Below are 22084 nucleotides of genomic sequence, written 5' to 3' on the forward strand. Positions count from 1 at the left end.
TTGGTTTCGCAGACGGGGAGAAAGAAAGTAAGAAATACGACGGGGAGCGAGGGAGACGGCTAGGAATGGATAGAGAAGGATGGCGAACATTGGAGAACGGTACCCCCACCAGGGAACCTGGTGGCGTGAGCGATGCGCGCAAGCGCACTACTCGGTTCCCTTCAAGTTTGACTGCCGCCAAAATACATTCGCTCCAAGCAACGTTCAGTCGTGCTCAGCCGGTCGCGCAAAACGGTTTGTGCCAATTCAGTGCCGTCTTTACCGCACCGGCTACTTCTATATTGTACATTTCAAACTTGAAAATAATCCAAACACACGCATCGCCCAAACCACAAGCAATTATTCCCACCGGAAAGTTTCACCAGTGAGAAGCCGTCGAATTTTCATCGGAGCATTTTATTCCCTCCGAGCAGTCAGGATCATTTTTCGTGAAAAACTTTCTTCCATCCAGTTGAAACGAAAACACTGATGGAGACGCAATTCTCTTGGTTCACTCTGCTGTTGACCGCATTCTACTCCCGTAAGTTGACAATTTATTCTCACCTGCGACCCGTGTGTGCGCCTTTCGAGAGAGCCACGTGCGCACGCGGGAGCCGTCAAAATTACAATTGGTTCATTCCTGTATATATATATATATATATGCAGGCTCCGGATGAACCTTCGTACGATTTAATGAAATATCTCGAAGCGCGTTTGTTGAACCTTGCCAACAACACGCGACGAACAGCAGTCCTTGGCAAAGTTTTTCAGAATGATTCAAGAATCCAGCAACAAACAAGGATCGAGAATGTGTCACGTTTGCCCGTTACCAGCTTTCTGTTTACATGCTGTAAGCACGATTATCCAAGTGCGCATCAGCGATTTATTAGGCGAACTGGAGACGTTTGATGACTAAGTGCTACTGACCTATACGGCGCTGACCTTGAACACACCCCCGTGTCAATTGCACATCCGTGATTATCGATGTAAACAAATTACTGCTCCAGCGCGCGCGTGCATCCAATGCGCAATCTGCAGGAGCAACGTAAACAAAGCAATTTTCAGCTTGTTTTCGTGCACCAATTGTTTTCCAGTCGACGGAAAATGATTGAACGATTGTAATTCGATTTGTGATAACAGGGCTCGTACGTCTCGACCGACGTTTTCCTCGTGTGCGATTGACTGGCGCCTCGCTAAAATCTCATCGATCCTCGCATGATTTAAAATTAGACGAGCGTCCGAGACGAGCCTCCGGATCGGATAGAATTCGAGAATAGACGTTGAAAGGCACTCCGGGGTACGTGGGAAAGGGTATAGCTGTGCAGCAGTTTCTAGAAGCTTTTATTCGAGACAGGATTGGCCGAGCCGAAAATAGCAAGTGTCACCACGTGGGTTAACGCACAGACACACACAAGCGCAGGCAGACACCTTCGAATGCACAACTCTCCTAGCTTTCAACAGCGCGTTTCGTCACTCCAGAAGAATTTAATTAACCTGTCAAATATTAACTCTCGGGCAGGAATCGAGCAGTTTTCGCAAGAGGGATTAATTTCTTTGCTAGAGGCGTGGAAAATTGAGCGATGGGTCGGTAAATTTCACGCGCTCGTTTCATTGGAACCTTGGCTTTTAATTGTTGAGTTAAAGAGCGATCCAAAAATAGCGCGAGCGAGCACGTGGGCGAGTCTCTCCGTTACATCGTACGAGATGACGTGGCGAGCGGTGATTGGCGCTCGAGATGGGCGTGCGCCTGCCTCACCTTTACAACTCTCGTCGAGACAGACGCGATCCACACGCACACACGGTCGCCTGACATACATGCAACGCTCACTACTAGAAAGAGAGAGAATCGCTGGCGCGGAACCTGCCAAGTTTTATTTTTCCACAGCTTCGCAGCCGAAGAGCCGGTTTTTCGACGCGCATTCCACCGTGTTTAGCCCGTCTACTCGTTCCTACAAACGGATGTCCGCTCTAAAGAGATACCCCTTCCGTCTCTCTTTTATTAATAAAATGCCAAGCGCATCCTTATCCAACGTCTGCCGTGATAAACAATCTTTTTACACGAATTTTCCGACCATTAATAATGCCTCCAATTCATTAAAATTCCTTTTTCTTCCTTGGACGGGTGTTTTTTCTCGACGCTCTTCGCTCCGGCACCTCCCCCCTCCCTACTCTTATCATTCGCTTATCTGTGTAGAACGAATCGGGAAAATAATCCTTCCGGGTGAAGAAAAATGAAGAAAACCGTTCTTCTTTTTCGTTTTTTTTTTTTTAAATATTTTAATAGCGCTGAGGCGAGAGTGGATGGCTCTCGAACGAATCGACGTGTATTATACAGCGAGACGTTGAATTAACTCGAAAGGAAGGTGTACCCGCGTCCTCGCGACCGGTTTCTTACGTAGGAAAATTCGCAAGGCCGTCGTTTTTACTCGCTATTCCAAAATTCTTATCGCAGCAGGAGGAAAAGTGACGGTGTTGTACGTGACGCGATTGGCCGATTGATCGAAGCTATAGGGTCAGGTTGGTTTGGGCGTGCCAAGTAGATCTCTGGGACATCTCTGACACATTGCGATAGGTCAGTCGAAGGACTGCGGATCGGGAAGAGCGATCTATGAACCTTGACGAATAAAAACAGAATTAAATATATATCTACTCTGTCATCGTTGGCCGTCCTATACCCGAATTTACTACTGAATCGCGAAAAAAAACCTTCAACGACCAAACAAAATTAGTCTACTTTACGACAATTCCTTCTGGAAAATTCTCTCTCAAGTTAGTCTGGGAAAAACTGATCGATGAGATATTTTTTTTCTCTTTCCAATGAGAGACTCGTTGATCGGGATCGATCAATCCGATCTTGTATCGGGTGGGGGATAGTAAACAATGTCGCAAGAAGATAATTGCTTGTTATTGCGAAGAGGTCGCGACGGGAATTACAAATGTCCTATATACGTATACGTCACGGTTATCGCAGACGCTGCGTATCGTCTTTGCGCTCGTCCGTGGGTTTTTAATTCGCACTCATACGCAAATCCACAGGCGGATGTTTGCGAAAGGATCTTCATAGGCAAGATAGATAGAGAGAGAGAAAGAGAGAGAGAGTGATAGATATTAATCGAGTCACGCGACGCGAGGTGAGTTCCCAAGCACGCGAGAGAGCAGGGTCATCGTCATCGATGATACTCGCCAACTGCATCGAGGCAAATGCACGCAGAGTCGCACGATTAATATACTTAACACGCAAAATTGTTGAATTTTTTTCTCTCCCTACAAATTGTTCAACTAGTCGTTGTCGAGCAGCTATAAGCTTTAATGCGGTGTTATCTATAAAGCCGAATGCTTTAATCGTCTGCACCATCATTGTCACGATTAGCATCTATTAATACCTCGCGTAATACCGTGATCAAATGTGATAGAGTAAATGCGATAAGCCCGAAATAATTGGCATCGCGCTATGTATCAATCCTTATTTAATCCTTCTCTTAAACGACTCATTCAATTTATTTCTACGGAAACGTCGATCGAATTTTTTTTTAACGTCAATTCGATCCTACATTTAAATTTGTATTAATCGGTTTCAAAATTTGTTTATTGCATTTACTCCACGGTTCTTATTAAACTATTATTCCAAACTCGCTGGTGTATTTAAAATTGCCTGGCGATTAAATTCTCGTGATTTGTGACAGCAATAGTGAAATTATTAACAATTTATTATGTGGAGATATTACATTTTGACAAGCTCTTGAATCTACATTCGAGCTCTTCCAATCGACCGCTCTGAATTTCGCAGTATAAAAAAAGAGGCGTAACATCCAATCGTGCGTGGGATATTAAAAGAATGCAATTACCTTAACGGGTGTGTGGAATTTCTTGGGATGAGGCAATCCAATTGCAAAATTGCGTGGTGATAGTATCGCGATATAATGTAGGAAAAAATATTTGATCGGAGGTATTATGGAATATTATTATGATGTGTTGGATCAAGCTTGCGACGTCAAAATTACATAAATCAATTTGAGCATACACGGCCAGATTGTAATATATACGTATATATAGATATATAAGCGAAGCTTTATTAGCAACGTGTTCGACTCAAGATAACGCAAGCGCTGCGTTGATTCGGTTTTTCGACCTTATCGTATGACGTCACACACCGCCCAGGTACACCACGTGCATTTGAAAGCCTTGTAAACGCGCAATTCGATCTCGGCCGAAAATCCCTCGTGTATTTTTCAGCCAGCTCTGCAACGAAGCTACGATTACAAGAATAACAAATCGAGAGAAATAAAACCTGCGAAATTCTAACCGACTCGGCAAGAACGATGTACATGTGTACCATCGGCATGTACGCTGATAAAATATAAGATGTCCAAAGTTGCACGCGCAGCTTCGGCAAATATTCTCTGCATAAAGAAGAAGGAGCGATTTCGCGTGAAAATTTCAAATATTTGACAAACGGTGGAGGAACGAGCGCGGAATACCGGATAAGAATAATGAGATGCAATGAGCAACGATACAATCAATTGAGCGAAAGTGTAAGTTTTAATTAAGAAAAAGTGCTGAACGTAAATAGAGCAGTGGGTAGCAAAGTTTGAACAGTTATTGTCATAATCGAGTCGAAATTAAGCTAATGCTTTTATTTTGTGTAGCGCGTTAGTGTGAAAATCAAAAGTATTCCCAAGTTTTATGAATTAGTAGGTGGAAGGGGGTAGAATAAGGCGACAGAATCGTGCGAGGTATCGATGGAAATATATAATGACACACCGGTGTGTGGTTTGTCTGGTATGTAGGAGCTTCTTAAGAGGGGGGAGGGTATTTGGGACCATCAGAAACGATGACGGTACGAGCCATACAGATAAGGATAATGAGATACAACGAGCAACGATGTAATAGTCCGAACGAAAGTGTGTATATATATATACGTTTTAATTAAGAAAATGGACTAATCGTAAAAATAGCAATTTGTTGCAAAGTTTGATACGCGATTATCGTATGATTAAAGTGAAATTAACGCTGCTATTACTGCGGGTTTTTTTATGTAGCGCGTACAAATGTAAAAATGAAAGGTAAAGCTTGATGAATTAGCAGACGGGAATAGAGGAGGAAGCAAAACCGCGCGAGTTATCGAGGGAAATACATAATAACGCGCACCGGTGAGTGTTGCCTGGTATCCAGGAGTTTCGGAGAGGGGGACAGGCGTATTTATAACAAGACGGGACCATCGTACGATGCCGGTACGACCAATCAGGACGAACCTCGTGGTCTCTCTGGCCTTGCCGCCGTTCGCTTCACATTCACGCGTTACGCGTTTCTCCTACTCACCTTTAACGGTAAAAATTCATTCGTTCTTCAACCTGAAATTTAAATTTCTCCCTCTCTAGAGAGAGAGAGGGAATCTAGTTTCTGTGTTGTTTTTAAATTCCTTTTGTCACCCCTCCCCCTAAAGGATATCCGTCTCATTCTCGGGAAATTTATCGCGTTCAACCCATTTTCGAATAATTCCAAGCGAACGTATATAGTAAGAGATGAAAAAAAGAGCGGTCGCGTCTGAAGGCAGACGCGTAACACCTGTAGACACTGGTAAACATACATTGCGGGAATTAAAAACAGACGAAGAGTAATTGTATAATAAAAGAATTCAGTTGTTCGAGAAAACTTTCTGTAATTTCTCCTCTCGTATTCTATATTTATTACAACTATTCTACCACGCGAAAGTTTACAACGCTTTAAACCCTCGAAAGTTGGATTTTTCGTAGGTTTCGCATTGTTAGAATATTTCAGGGACAATTCCACGCTGCTTTTCATTGGTGGCTGTAGAGTTTCGTTGATTTTCTGAAGAGAGAAGTTTAGGCTACTATAAAAGATAAGTTTGGAGAGATAGCGTTAATGGAGACGAAGGAAGGAGCTAGTCGAGAGAATAGACTGCATCGTCCAGTTGGAGAATCATCCAAGCGTAAAGCGCGAAGATTTACAGAGCGAAAACGGATCTATGGTGGAGAGATACGTGGTGTGAAAGAGTGAGAGAGAGAGAGAGAGAGAGAGAGCGAGAGAGGGAGAGAGGGGAAAAGGCCGAACCGGTGACGAATGACGCTAGTCGGTGGTTTCACACAGTTGACACTTTAGAGAGTTGAATTACCTGGCCAAACTATAATCCGTCTCCTCTTCCGCGTTATTGAAACCCCCCGATCACTCTTTTCTCTCTTTTATATTTCCTTTTTTTTCTTCTTTTAGTTAAACTACCCGCTGCATATGTATATATAGAGAATTACAAAGCATTTTTCTTCCTTAAATTAGGTCGATGGTTAAATTATTGATGGGGGGATGGGGCAAAACAAAATTAAACGTAAATGTTGGCGAGGAGATTTGGGAATTTTAGCGAAACCCTGGCGTGTTAACTAATGCACAATGCGCGCTTAATTTCACGCCCGGCTCGAGAGAGCAGGTCGAAAATTGATGCATAATTCCGGGCACTTCCAGTGGACGATGAAATGGCACAATTAACCGACGACTGAAAACCAAATGACTGATTTTCCTTTTCTTATTGGTCCATCGTCTATTTTTCCGCACCACCGGATCATACTATTCATCTATACCGTTCTCCATCAATTCATCTCTCCTTCCCCCCCCCCTCTCTTCCCTCTCCCTTCTCGCTACCCATCCACCATTTATCTCAAACCAATATCTTTTTCCCCCCTAGCATTGGCAATTTTTCAAAAAAAATTATTCGCTTTTTGTTCACCTCTCTTTTACGCCAGTACGGTCAATTTTCTGTGCTGTATTATATATATATATACACATTGTACCCATATATACACAATTACAAATCCCCCCCCCCCCCCCAATATTGCCAATATTTCCCCGACAAAAATTCACTCGGTAAAGTAATATTCGCTAATTTCTCGCAGCAGCCAAATAGCAATGAGTTTCGGACGAGTGACAGTTTACGATTGAAAAATATGATCTCATTGTTGAAACTAGTCAATTTTTCAGTTATTTGTGCGATGTAGTAAAAATAAATTGTTCTAGATAATCCGACTTGTAACAAAAGGAATTTCACTCTTTATCGTTGTGGGAATTAGGTTATAGAGAAGGTAAAAAAGAGAGAAACAAATAGAGAAACGGTATATGAAAAGATAAGAAGAGCGATGGCAGTGAAACGTATACGAAAGGAGGGGGATTATTTAATATGATGTTTTTGACCGAGAAGCTTCTCGTGATAGGGCTAATATTTTCTTACCGAGACGAGTACGAAGAAATTCAATCGGATTACAATCGTACTTTGCATTCGAGAAAGGATTTCTAGCCGGGTTGGTTTTACTGCGATCGTACGGAGATTAATTTTATTTCCGGACCGCTGAATCACCTCTGCGGGTCTCCTTTTCGCGCGGAAATTTAACTATCCTAGTGGAAAAGTGTTCGTTCGCGCGCGCGTGCGCGGGCTACTTTCTTCTCCTGCGATACTGATAGCTAGCAGTAAAACTACAATGTATCGCAACGAGCTTCTTTAAGAAAACTGCTATCTATTTCCAGAGACGCTTCATTTATCCTAATGAATATTTCCCACTTAGCTATATACAAATATATCTCCTAGTTTTCCTCTTGAAACACGTAAATGAGACAACTGTACGATGTAATTTCTGAAAAATCATCAGCCTGTAAAATTCTGGCGGAGGAAATCTGTCGAATTTCGTTGGTGAAAAGGGAATTTTCCGGTTTGTAATAAATTCGATTGAAAAAAAGACAGAGCTTTTGAGCTTTTAGAAGAGGGGGTAGGGATGGGGGGTGGAGGGAGGAGGTTAAACGATTTTTGGCTATTCGAAAAGTATACTTGAAGCTTTTAGCAGTGGGCTCTCGAGCTTTACGGGATAATCGAGAGCCGATATATTCCCTTGATGCCGATACTCCTCGTGTACGTGTATCGATGTGGCTGTGTAAGAGGAGGCCGTATAGCGGAAAGAGGTCGATTAATGACGCCGATAGCCCGGGTTATCGGTGTATCCGGGAGAAACCGATAAAGCTTGCGTGAAAATCGGAAAATTCGGGTATATCCTCGAGAAGAACGAGCGAATCTCGCAAATAATTGAATGGCGTCCAATTATCACCGAGAATTATCCCTAATTAATTAATTGATGAATCGCGAGCGCGTTAACGATCGCAACAAGCTTTTGAATTTTCACTCTAGCGAGCTTTTGTGGACTTTTCATTTTCCTTTAGCACAATAGCCGTCGCTTTCTCGCTCTGGTTGTTTTAATGATCGAAGCCCCGTAGAGCATGATGCGTCTCACGCTGGATAGAAGTACAATGTTTGCTCCAGAAATGGACATTTTCCTATCAAGATAGCGCATCGATATCGTTAAAAACGAAGCTACGCGCGCGAGTAAACGAGGGGGAAATTCAAAGACAATAAATTCGTCCTTTTTCTTTCTTTTTTTTTTTGCACACGCCCTTCCTCTCCCTCTTTCTCCCTCTCGATTCATTGTTCCGCACTTAATAGGCACATTTTTTATAATGAACGCTACATCGATATCGCTCAGCTTTATTACAATTTATATGTAAACCTCCACTAGTTTGTGAAAATTCACTCGTTTCCGGGTAGCATTTTTCACGGGTTCACGGTGCTTTTTTTATTTTTTGCTTTAATGGTTAAATGGGACCTGTCCATTTGGTTTGTTTTCCAGGGCAGTAGATAAACAACGTTATGCACGAACCGTACGGTCGAGAGAGACAGACGGACAGTCTGAAAGTGAGAGAGGGAAAGAGAGAAACGGACGGGGTTGTACTGGAGAGAACGTTACACCGGAGGGTACAGTCGACCATCGTGTCATTAAATTTAATTACAAACTATTTGAGTTATCGATATGGGAAACAGAATGGTCGAAACACAGCGAGGATTCGCAATGATTGCTCTCGATCAGTTTGGAGAGGGTAAAAGAACTCGATGACTTTCGTTATCGCTGCTACTTCCACATCTGCATCTTTTATATCTTATGAAAAACAATCTAAAATTTCAATTTGGCTCGAGATACGCCAGTCAGGGGTCAACATTTAATTTAATTAGAAAATATTTGAGGAGAATCAAATTGACCGAAAGTCTACGAAGATTCGTCGTAATCACTGCTCTTGATCAGTTTCGAGGAGGTAAAAGAGCTCGATGACTTCCGGTATTGGTGCTTACTTCCGCCTCTGTATCGAATGTTCCTTATCAAATAACAACTGCAATTTCAATTTGGCTTGAAATAAACCAAATGCGACCAGCATTTAATTTAATTAGAATGTATTTGAGTTGAAACGGAAGGAAGGACATGCAGACACAGTGAAAATTCACGAGGACGCAAAAGAACTCGTCACTTCCTGTGTCGCTGCTATTTCCGTTTCTGCATCTAATATATTTTATTATAAAAAAAGGAAAACACTGCACAATTCCGACTTGACCTAAAATCTACCATGGCGAGGTCAGAGGTCACGATTTAGCGATTCACCCCCCCCCCCCCCTCCCTCCATAGTTGGCAGCAACGTAGAGAACTCGGAAGTTTCGCACTTTGAAGGGGTGGGCCGACAGATGCCGCGGAGGAAAGTCTGCGAAAAAATACGCGCGCGGCGTCTAAACGGAACGCCATTAAATCCGAATCAACTTCTTAATTTGAACGAATGGTTTTTTAGCTTCCCCGTTACCATATCGCAGCCATTTGTCATCGTTAACCGGCCGCGAATGCGTTTCCTGTGTTCCGCTTGGATTTTGGCGGAAACCGGAAATCCCCATGACACGTGGCTAAGATACGGCAAACTTAATTGTTTTTATTATTTTACTAGAAAAAAGTCAATAAAAGCTGTCCGCTCGTTTGAGGAATAATGGAACGAATTTTCCAGCTGAGCAAACGATAAATTCAAAATAATGTTTATCAATACACAGAGTATCGATATAAATTTCTTGATTCTACCAACTGTAAAAATATATATATATCGAAGGATTAAATGAGAAAATAAAAATTCTTCGGTGAAATTAATTGGGAACATTGGCTACCACTGTACATGCAGTAGTTCGGGAAAAATGTAGCAATATTTTCTCTATAGAACTATTATTATTAGTACATTTTCTGGTTTCTCTCTCTCTTTCTTCTTGCCTTGTTATTTCTATCGTTTTTCAGGAATGCTCACGAATACAACACAAAACGCAAACAAGCATCGAGAAACCTGAGCACGATTATAAATCGAGATCGGGTCGTTCAGGTTCAGCCTCTAATTTGTTCTCCCGTTTACCCAGCGTCATACCAGTGAAACTTTCTGATCGCATTATAAATTGATCGTTCAGAGCAAAAGAATCACAGAAATTGATTTCCCATTACATAAATTACAGTATAAAAGTAAAGTAGCATAGGGGTGAAGGGGGAGGCGGGGGGGGGGGGGGGAGTGATAGGTAGCGAAGATGTTTCGGTGTAAAATTCAGTTTGGTGGAAAGTTGAAAGGGATGAGGGTCGCAAGGTGGAGGATAGCTCGTTAGAAGGGTCGACCGAGCTTAATCTGGCTTAATCTCGCAAAAAGGTAACTGCTAGCTTAAGTGGATCAAGTTGATACTGGTCGGGCAAGCCAGTACGTCCAAAGCTGCGAGAATTCCTGTATTCAACGCTCCCCCAACATAACAAGCTTAAGTGATAACAATAACTGTTTACAGCAACGTCCTCATCGATCCCCAGCCTCCCTCTTATCTCGGCTCACACCTCTATTCTCCTTTGCACCGCGGGGGAATTTACTATACACGCTCTCTCCTCTTCGAAACATCTTAAGCCTCTTAGAATACCGATGCTTCACCAGAATTCCAAACTTTTTCAACCTATATACGCAAACTTTCTCATTTCAAAGCTCGACAAATTTTTCATGAAACGCTCAATTTTCTCCACTACTCTCTCTCTCTCTCTCTCTCTCGCGTAAGAACTATGATTTTTTTTCTTTTTAAGAAACGTAAACCGTGCAAGCAGAAGGAGGAAAATTGTTTCAAGGTGCGTTGAGTACTGAGTATTTTTTTCTTTTTTTTCGCCAAGCATGTTTTTAGAGTTTCCAAAGTTTTCCAACCTATTGATGTAAACTTTCTCATTTAAATGCTCGCTAAATTTGACGAGATGCTTAATTTTGTTCATTGCTCTCGTGAGAATTATGATTTTTTCTTAAATTGAAAACTGTGCAAGTATTCAAGGATAAATTGTTCGAAGGCGTGTTGTGCGAGTAGTGGATTTTTTTGTTTACGGTCGAAGCGTATTTTTGGAGGTTCTAAAGTTTTCTCTACAACCTATAGACATAAGTTTCCTCATTTGAAAGCTCGATGGTGAAATGTTCAATTTTGTTCACTGTTCTCTCGTGAGAATTATATTTTTTTTATAAGAAACGAAAACAGTGCGAGTAGCCAAGGGGTAAACTGTTTGAAAGCTTGTTGAGCAGTGGAAAAATTTTTTTACAGTCGAAGCATGTTTTAGAAGCTTCCAAAGTTTTCCAATCTATAGACATAAGCTTTCTCATTTGAAAACTCGACGGTAAAATGCTCAATTTCCTTCACTGTTCTCCTATAGTGAGAATTATGAATTTTTCTTAGGAATTAAAAACAGTGCAAGTATAGTGAGGAATAAATTATTTAAAAGCCTACTGATTAGTGGACAATTTTTGTACACTCGAAGCATCTTTCGGAAGTTCCAAAGTTTTTCAAGCTGTAACCAAGAGTTTTCTCATTTGAAAGCTCGACGACGAAATACTCAATTTTCTTCAGTGCTCTCTTACAGAATTAAACATTTTTTTTGTTTTTATAAGAAACAAAAACATTACTAGTAGCTAGGGGTAAATTGTTTGAAAGCGTGTTGAGCAATGTGTTATGTCCTAAGTTGTGTAATAGACTCAGGAACAGTTTTTGTTGTGGGCTTCAGCGACCGCTCCCTACCAGCTGGTGGTAGTTTTGGGAAATTCGATGAAGGATTCGTGTAGAAGGATGCAACACTTAGTCAAAGTAGACTTCGATGATTTTTAATGGTTTTTATTTATTAACCGTAACAAGTATAAGAGAGCCTTGCAAGGCTGTTGTTGTTGAAGGTACAATTAGTACTTACTTAAAGACTAATCGAATTAGCCGACGCCGGGTCTTGGATCGTGATCCAGGGAGATGGCTAAGCCAATCAAAACGTTTTTAAAATGAATTTATCCTATCTTTGACCAATAAGAATTAAAGCATATCTTAGAGTGAGTGGGAGATAGAATTCTCTCACTGACTTGCATTCGCACGATGCAAGATGCAAACTTAGGCAAAGATGAGGTACCGGCGACGGTGGCTGCAGATTCTGGCATATGGGATTACATTCAACTATCTCTTATTTCTTTTAATAAAATAATGTTAATTTTTCGGAATTAATTGATTAGGGACGTAACAAATGGATTCGATAATGAGGAAAGAGAGGGGTGGAGGGGGTTACTGCTGTCGGAAATCGCAGCACGTAGCACGGGCTCCTTCAGGGACGTTCAGATAGGAAACGAAATACGATTAACCGGAAGTCGCTACTGGACTTTTCTTCGAACGCTCGTTCCTTCCAAACGAATTTACAACTTCCGCGCGAAAAGGACCGATAGGATTTTACGAGAAGCACGCCGCACCTTCTGAAAAAGCTTTTTTCTTCTTGGTCCAATATTTCATCGCTGCATGGGCGATAAAAAAAAAGAGCGACGGAAAAATTCGATTAAGAAGCTTTTTTCTGCCAATAAAAATATGTCAAGTTGATTATAAAAGAATCGTATATATATAGATAGAGTTGAGAGAAATGGAATATTTTTGATGGTTCGTTGATATTTTCGGTTGCAGTATTGGCCAGTTGTCGTGCGACGGATGAATGTACGTCGGATGCTTTGTCGAGGTGCGCCAGGCCATTGGAGAAAATGAATAACAACGCTTTGACGTCAGCAACCACGAAAGAGGACCTTCAACACTATTGCCCGTGAGTATTGCATTACCTTAATCATTCTGAAGTTTCATATCGTTACCCGTTCCAGCGTTTTCTCAATTATTTAGTACTGACTTTGATGACGAAATAATTTTGCCGGCAAATATGTGATTAAATAGTCTCGTGACGAAAGGACGCAGTACATTGCTGCTTTGAAGTAATTAAGTGACCGGTCTGAAATTTCATAAACGCGAGTCGTAATATGCAAGCTGCCGAGTCGTGTAGCTTTTAGTACCAGAGCTTGCGGTGCTGGCGCACTTTCACCGCTGCACTTAAACCGTAGCCAACATCCCTCATTTAGCCCTCAAGCCGGAAGCACCCATCGAATACGTGATACTTTGAGCAAACTGACGTTTAATACTCGCGCGTTTCTCTTGGAAATTAAAAAATGACCATTTCACGTCAGTTCCCTCGAACCTCTCTTTCTCTCTCTCTTAGCCTCTTTTTCTTTTATTATTATATTCCAAATGTTTCTTCTTTGGAAAAAAGCTTTGCCAGATTTATATATATACCTAATATTATCTGGAAAGGCAATTGCATCAATCAAGCAGGAAGCCAGAGTTGAGAGAGGAAACTGCGAATCGTACAATCAATTTCTTGCAAATACAAAACCTGATTGAAACTCTCGAAAGAATGCCAGCTTTCTCAATTGAGAAACCATTTTTCCCCTATTGAATAAATTTCAATTCATCCGTTTATGCAAGCATATCAGTCCAAGTGTTAAATTACTATTTTAATAAGTGGATTCGTTCTGGTTTTCTCTTTCAGGAAGTTCCAGAATAGCATGATGTGCATCAAAAGCTACACTGGCAAGTGCCTCGAGAAGAAACAAAGGGAACATTTCAACCAATTGTACGAAGGTGCGAACAAGCTGATCATCGAGCTTTGCCAGGACGGAAGCTACCAGGAAGGTAAGAGAAACGCCAATTTACTCAGATCGATACTTGGAATTTGCCAGAGATCAGTTTCTCCCAAACCAACAGCGACCGATTTATTCGGATCCCTTTAAATCGCCTTAAAAAATTACACACGTGCAATATCACCGTAATCTTGAGAGTACCGTGCGAATGTATTATTTAATTCTCCAATTCAATTTCAAACGTGAATTCCAGACCGAAATTATCATCATTAAAAATCATGACAGTCCTTCCTCCAAACTCTCATCAATTATTACAAACTTTCCGAGTGCATGGTTAATTTCAACCAACTCTTTTTTCTTCTTAGAATTTCTCAGGCATGCAGGTTGCGTTTCGAAAGTCCATGAGTACGAGAGGTGCACGAAGAGGTACCAGAAGACCACACAGGAAATTGAAAGAGGATTCAAAAATTCGAGTCCTACCGGTCCAGTCAAATCCATTTGTTGGTGAGTTCTGCAAATTATTTTTTTCCCCCATTCCAAACAGTTTGATGCAAAATATTTACGCTATTGTTCTCGCACGATTGATGCCCATGAGGATGTTACTGGGAGATTTATTCAAGTTTCAGAAAAATAATCTGTTTTTATGATAATGGAATGATATTTTCGTGTTATTAATTCTAAGTCTCGTTATCGCGTGAAGCGCGAAATTAAGACGCTCGAATGTATTTTTGTTTTAAAATCTTCTCGTTAATTTCGCTTATCGCGGCAAGTGTACTCTCTCTTCCCAGTGGAGGTTGTCGTTATGCCTAATAAGTAGCTACCTTGGTTTAATCGATACATGTCGCGCCAGAGTCTCGCGTACTCTTAATTAGATTGTCTAGTAAATAAAGTAAAGAAATCACTGTGCAGTTCCCACCGCAGCTTCACAAAAAGTTAAGCCATGTAAATATTAACTTAGATATCTCATTAATCCAAAATACGTAATTCTTACTCATTCTGCAAATATACGTTGAGACAGTTATATAAACCACACAGCAATGCTGTAAAATTCCTCCTCTTTACATTATAATAATTTTGTTTTAATTTCACTGATGGATTCAGCAATGGAAAATGAGTCTGTGGAAATTTTATCACATTTGAAACATTCTTACATCCCTTAGACTTTCAACGTTTTTATAAAACAGTATATATTTAAGAAAAAAATTCCTTTCCTCCCGCGTTATTATTAAACAATTTTGTTAATAACTCGATTGAGTATTGTTTATTTTTTAGAGTCCATTGAACTCTCGACTAATGAAATTAACGCAATTCATACAAGCGGTTCCGCGTTATCCGACGATTTTCCGAGGCAAAAAAATTAATTCTTCGAAAATGGAAATAAAGTTGGCATATGGCATTAGCTGCATTTGGAAAACACGAGCCGACCTTGACATCTTTTTAATGTCTCAAGTGCATCCGTTCGACGGGAGACTGCATAATTAATATCGACACATAGATTAACATCTAACTGATCTTCTAATCCAAGCAGTCATCGTCGACCATTTAAAAAGTCGCTCGATCCACCAACGACCAATCAGCATCGCGCCAACTCTCTTATTGTACACGTACGTCGGTAATTTGATTTCAGTTGAAGCAAGCAAAAAAAACCTGTAAACGAGCTCCCGCTCGCAATCATCTATTCATTCTATCATGAATACTAAAATTAAATTATCAACATGCTTCTGCATAAACATGGCGGCAGAATGATGCTCGGTGAAATATCTGAAAATTGTTTATAACAACTTTTGTTGATGCAAGAAGAAAAGAGCGGCTTGGGGTAACGTTTTCGACGAAATTGTTCATTACGGTTTATCGAAGAAAAAATCGATATTTCAGTAAAAAAAAAAAAAAGAAAAAACAAAAAGATAAACTGGAATTTCCATGTCAATGGCGCGAATAACCGCGTGACATTTCGTTAATAAGATTCATTTGTCGATTTTTCGCCAACGTGCAGCAACACCTGCATCGAGCACGTATTTCCGGTTGACGCACGGACTCAAAAGCTGCAGTAGACCGTGCTACAGATAGGCTAATGACATTACGCCCTGTGTATAAGCATCAGTGTGAAAACTACCCCTGCGTCTACGCGCATTCCCGTTTCCCCACTGGTATGTGTGCGTTTACACGTGTTCGACTCACCCTCTGAACTATATTGCAAACGCTGGCTTATCGCTCTCGTATGTTTCGATTCCTCCTCCTCCCCCTCTTCCTCTTCCTCTTGCTCTCCCTCTCTGCAACCATACCTTTCGAAAACGAACGTATCCCGAATTTACCATCAGCTCCCCCCACCGACACTTCTAATAATATTTCCTGCATCTCTCTGCGATAACTCCCCACGTAAAACTATTCGTTAATAGACTGCTCCGATAAATATACGTAAATTAATAACTCTTCCTGCTGCTTTACATTTTAATTTAACCGATGAAAAGAAGAATTTGAATAATTAGCACCAAATACTCAACCTTCCGTTATCATTCTTCTTCAAACTGCGAGCTTTCGTATTAGCATTGCATAGCTTTAGCAGGAGTTCATGCAAGCCAAGTATTATTACAAAATTTTTAAGCATGTTTCAAGTCCTCCTCGTCTCATATTCCTCAATTTATGTTTGTCGAAAACGGACGTATCTTAAAATTAACACTCCCCTCCCCCTCCCCTCTCCAAATACTTCTAATAATATTTCCTGCATATCTCTGCGACAGCTCAGCGCGTAAATTCGGTAATGAACCAACGAACTGCTTCGATAAATGGACGTAAATTAATAATTTTTCCTGCTATTTTACATTTTAATTTAACCGATGAGAAGAAGCGTTTGAATAATCAGCAGCAAACACTCAACTTTTCGCTATCATCCTTCTTCAAGGCGCGAGCTTTCGTATTAGCATTGCGTAGCGTTAGCAGGAGTTCATGCAGGCCAAGTACTATTATACAATTTTAAAATTCAGTGCGATAAGCGACGCGTGCAACTCGTGCGTCAACTTGAAAACCATTTCAAACCTAATTCCACGAGACATATATTATGCGTTCGCTTATTGTTTCTTTTTAATCTCATTAATATATTAGAGCGGAGAGCGCCGTTTAGTCTGGAACGTATGTCGCGAAGGAATTTGTTAAACAAATCATTATTGCGATGATCGAATGCAAAAAATATTCAATCGTCATTTCCATTTTTGTTGCAGTGCCTTGCAAGATTATCTGGACTGTACACATCACACGGTTAGAAGACAGTGCGGAGACGATGCTGCAAAATTTATGAAGGATCTTCACAATCGAATGTCCAGTACTTTATTGGCGGTGAGCAAACAATAAAACACACTAATAGTTCATTAGCGTTCACCGCTGCAGTGCGGGATTTTTGTTTGTTCTCGTGACATTTTCACAGAGCATAATCGCGCAGATTTTGTCGAGCGGCGAAATTTCGCGAATGATCGAATCGATGGTGGAACGGTATAATTAATTATAGTGATGAATTTTCGCGGTTACAGATGCACTGCACTCCATTCACGCAGGCGGAATGCGCGGCGGCTAACGGATCGTCGAGAATGAAGATCGAGGTGGTCCTGCCAGTGATTCTCATCGTCCTCGGGAGATACTTCACGTAATAATTAACAAGCAAAGCCCGTGAACTGGGAGACTCTCGCGTTTTACACGCCAAAGCAAGGTTTCCGTTCCTTATCGTCATCGCTAGAACGATATGGACCGAGGGGTCGATGACCCTTGGAGGACAAGAATGCAAAACCCTAAAAGGAAAGGCAGTTCTATCATCGAACGATAGGAGATTCGCTCGAGAGGGAGGTTCGCGCTCGGATCTTAGCATTTCCGTTGCTCGCCATCGTCGAGACGAAAGAAGAGCTGGGGAATTGTGGAGAATCCTCGAGAAGGAAGGAGAAGCGAGCCGAGCACAAAGGCTGTTTTCTTAACGAAATTCAGCAAACGAAGTCATCCTGCGGGAAAAACGTCAAGTCTGGCACGCATCCCTGCATCGTATCTCTGCATTCCGGATGGGGGGACGTTGAAGGGGAAGGCTAGCACATTTAAGCAGCCGGGAAAAAGCGTCTTGAGGCCTGTTTCTTCAGCCTTTTAGACGTTTTTCACGCCACTCCTGACAAGCCTGGATATGTTGATCCTCGCAGAGCCAAGAGACGTCGGGATGAGAGAGAGAGAGAGAGAGAGAGAGAGAGAGATAGGGACGCGAAGGATTTTTGCTCCTGGGACCTGCCAGCTCCTCCAGCATCCTTTAGAATTCTTCCTGAAGAGCCACTCACGGGGCAACCTATTCTTCTTCTTCTTCTGCTTCTGCTTCTACTTCTACTTCTTCCTCGTTAATTTTACTGGATTAAGTCAAAATCGACCATACATCAATTCAGTCATTGTACGCGCTCAAGAAAAACTCATTGGACGCTTCTACAGTTGCGAGGAAAGTCCTTTCCGAGGTCAGCAAAAAATGGTCTCGCGTGAGATACTTATATAAACCATTTGCACACTATAAATCCTTCTGTTATCCTGCATCGCTTACTCTCTTCTCTCCATTCAAGCTTACCTTTCCAATCTGAAGCAACTGCCCCCGAAATTCCCGTTGCTTTGCCCACACTCCTGGCTTTTCCATAACGTAAGTCTATACTTTATTCCTAAGTGGGATTGCGATTTCAATGATTCCGCATCGTTATTTAGCTTGGAGAATCGATTCGCCGGATAAAAATATAAAACGGACGGGCGACCAGTGATATTGTAAAACAGTGGACGATCAAAGTCATGCAGTTTCCGTCATACACTATGAAGTCATAAAATTCTTTTATTGAACCAATAATAGAGTCCGTTATATCGTTAAACGATCTTAGTTTCGAACAAAGAACTCGAGTTGAATCTCGTGGACGAGAGCAACTCTCTTCGGATACCGAGATGATTTATAAAATGTAACTAATTAATTAAGAAGATTAATGCTTTAATTAGTGAATCGATGGTGGCAAATATCCGTTGGAATCATTGAAATCGATGTTATTGAATTTCTGCGGCGTATTCCTGGCATGCCAGTGGGCGAGAATTCATACGAAGAGAGAGACGTCGATCGTCTCCGGCGTCCCGGAACTGGAGGGTGGCGATCGAAGCTTTCGAGACACCCGTTCTACGTGCCCTGCACGAGAACCTTGCTGGAATCTTCGCACGTTTGGCTAACGCGCCCTCCACCCCATACGTGATCTACATAATATATTCCTACCCCTATTGCCTGATAAGTTTCAATTCCTACCACCACCACCACCACTAATAATTAACAGGCTACCGACGTGCCGGGCACTTTGCAATTTATTTACAAATTTAGTGGTTCGCGTATAGCTACCGAACGAATCTCTCGACCACCTTTGGCGATTTTCTTCCAACAAATACAATGCAGCCATTAAATTTATCAGCATCTGCCCGGAGTCAGGTATAAATAGTCGAACAATCGGTGACATTGACAAATCAAAGTGTACAACAGTCGTTATTCCGGAGGCAGGATATTTGGCCTGAGAAAGTTATTAAATGATTGCTGGGGAAAAAGGGGCTCGCGGGAGCCCTTAGCGTTTTATTAAATTTCTACATGAAAAGCCCCATAGATATCGTTTTGCTAGTGTTATTTATGAAAACATAAGGAGATAACGGGAATGATTTGCAGCGAGGCTCCCACGGGTGTAATTCGCTGTGTTTCCCACAGGAAACTACGAATACAACGTCGCTTTATCTCGCATAAATGTGCACGGGAATAACTTAATAACTTAATAACACTCGGGAAACGCCAGGCTGCCACCGAAAGATCCTCAGGATTTTTAACACAACAACTTCTCTTATTCGATGTCTCGCTACGTCTTTGCCATCATTTTTATCTTCGTCAGGCTTGGTGCGAAAAGAACTTAGTTTGTAACGCAGATTTCTATTTTAAATTTTATTATTTATTTATGAACATTTATTTAACATAGATTTTAATAAGTATTGCAAGGGAGTTTTAAGGATTGCAGTGTTAAAGCTGAAGGATCGAAAAATCTTATCAAAATTCTAGGCGGGTTGAAGCTTACCAACAATCCTTCGCAACTCTCCCGATAGTATTTATTTGTCTCGATGAAAGTGAGAGTCGCGTGATCTAGGAAGAAGTACGGATGAAAGGATCATCGCGAATCGTGCGTTTTAGAAAATGTAGGAAATAGAGATCCGAGAGAGATATTGCCATCTAACGAAAGCTTCGAGTTTTGAACTTGGGCGACAATTCATCGCGGAGCAAACTCGCTCGGATTATTTTTAAGACTAAAAAAAGTAATAATAATAATAATAAATAAGCTTCTTCCCCCATTGCCAAAAAAGTTCCGAAAAGAACGACGGTAAATGGAGGGAAGGTCCTAGTTAATTTTGTACTGTGTACATATATATCATATAGAGAAAAGTCTATTTAATCGATTTATTGGCTCGTTGTCAGATTTTCGAGCTATCGTTGCACTGAATTAAATTTAATCGATTTAAAATAATTCACTCGACAGATGTTTTTCTGTTGCATATATGTATGTACTTCCTCATAATTGAGGGAAATACATTTGACGAGCGCACAGATTCACAATCGGTTTAAGAGAAATGCTTTCTTAGTCACTCGTTGTTCAATCTATCGTGATATAATTGATTGTGATCGTACCGTTAATTTGTGCGCTTCAATGGATTTTCTTCAGTGATGATGCTTCCTGTTTTTATAATCGAGCTGTTAATGTTCCTTCGTGACAGTCATAGATTTAATTGGAGTCGAAGCATCGTTTGACTGGGGATACTCGATGGAGATCAACGACTCGCAAAAATTAATAAACATACGTGCAAACTCTGTCCATATTGTTACGAGTTATACTCTTCAGATATATGTTACCGAAAAGAATTTAGTTTCCTACACGATATATGTATTATACTAAACATATTTAATATTGATATATAAATATATATATATATATATATATATTAAATGTTATATTTCGGCTATTAAACAATCACCTGAACGCGTCAGTTATCCGCGCTACCAGCGATTTCCACCGAGTGCACTCACTCAGCGTACATGTATGTATAAATAATTTACATAATTACGACTATTATTATAAACTCGATTTGTACACTTTACGATTGCGGCAGCGCTAAAATGCGCTTCGGTTTTGATATTTTGGTCCCGGCTGGCGTCAAATTTCTGATTAAATTAATTCACCGACTGAAATGAAGTTAGGCAATTAATTTGAAAATTTCATAAAAATCGTGTGATTCACGATAAATTTATTATTCATTACTACCCGTTAAGAGCCATATCAATCAGACGTAGTTAAGCTAACCATGAGCAAAATGGTATAGTTCGCGTAACGGAAACTATTTGTTAACTTGAGTTTAACAGATTAAACCTCGATTAAAGACTTTGTCCGATACGTCCTTAAGAATTTCAAGTGAAATTCATTTGATGGATAGACTCGTTAGGACTAGATTTAATTTGAACAGTGTCAATATTCTAGTACAACAGAAAATGTCGAATTTGTTTGTTTATTTATTAAAAATGTTCATTTATCGCCAGTCGAGGTTTTTGACAAGGTAGTATTATTATGTAAAAGTTCTTTCGTACCTTTTTAACTTGTATTACCGTGTCGTTGGCGAGAAAAACGGCACTGCTTGCAAGATCCTTATTTTGTGTTGGTCCTGAGAGAAAGTCCGAGTTACGACTGTAGGAATTCCATTGGTAAAAAACAGTCTGTTGACGTGGAGCATGAGAAAATCACGAAGGTTTCTTAAAAACAATGAGAAAGGACTGTTTCCAGTAGTAAAGGTCAATACAATATCAGACTAGTTGTATACCAAGGGAGAAAAGTCAATGCTCTGTAGGCCACAACGAAATAACGATTTTGACAAAAAAATGTTTACTTGTAATATAGAAAAGTGCTCTGTAAATACGTCGTGTTTCAAGCCAAGCTTGAAAGTTATTGTAAGATAACTTAATACATTCGCAATAAAGAAACGATTATTTTTCTTTAAATTGTAGTAACATTAAATTCGCCCATTTTCCGAATATCCATGTCCATGTTTGCTCCCTTCACCTATTGTCTCTACATAGTAAAATACAACAAGAGAAATTGTACTATGTACAATAACCATGCTTCGTCATGATGTTTGTTCGCTACATTTTATTTGACGAACCAAATTAATATATGTTTAAGTTTCAGCTTGTTTTATCAATCCACAAAAGCTTTATTAAAGCGGGCCATATATT

At 40.7% G+C, this 22084-nt stretch overlaps 1 protein-coding gene across 1 annotated transcript; it reads left to right on the forward strand.

The window, feature by feature from the left end:
* The first annotated feature begins 199 nt into the window (after positions 1-199).
* LOC136773620 (uncharacterized) lies at positions 200-21850 on the forward strand. The gene is made up of 6 exons (XM_066727408.1): positions 200-520; positions 12806-12938; positions 13713-13855; positions 14169-14307; positions 17019-17133; positions 17325-21850. The coding sequence occupies exons 1-6, from the start codon at positions 469-471 to the stop codon at positions 17439-17441; spliced, it is 699 nt and encodes a 232-aa protein (XP_066583505.1). The 5' UTR covers positions 200-468; the 3' UTR covers positions 17442-21850.
* The last annotated feature ends 234 nt before the right edge of the window (positions 21851-22084 follow it).

Source organism: Prorops nasuta, unplaced genomic scaffold, assembly GCF_024137725.1.
Source record: "Prorops nasuta isolate Cenicafe-Biocafe unplaced genomic scaffold, Cenicafe_Pnas_1.2 PNAS00005, whole genome shotgun sequence".
Taxonomy (NCBI): Eukaryota; Metazoa; Arthropoda; class Insecta; order Hymenoptera; family Bethylidae; genus Prorops; species Prorops nasuta.

Excerpts from the sequence above, each read along its gene's own strand:
- LOC136773620 (XM_066727408.1), top strand. The coding sequence starts at position 469 with ATGGAGACGCAATTCTCTTGGTTCACTCTGCTGTTGACCGCATTCTAC. Across the intron at positions 12,939-13,712 it reads GACCTTCAACACTATTGCCC|GAAGTTCCAGAATAGCATGA; the intron begins GTGAGTATTGCA and ends TTTCTCTTTCAG. Across the intron at positions 17,134-17,324 it reads TGTCCAGTACTTTATTGGCG|ATGCACTGCACTCCATTCAC; the intron begins GTGAGCAAACAA and ends TCGCGGTTACAG.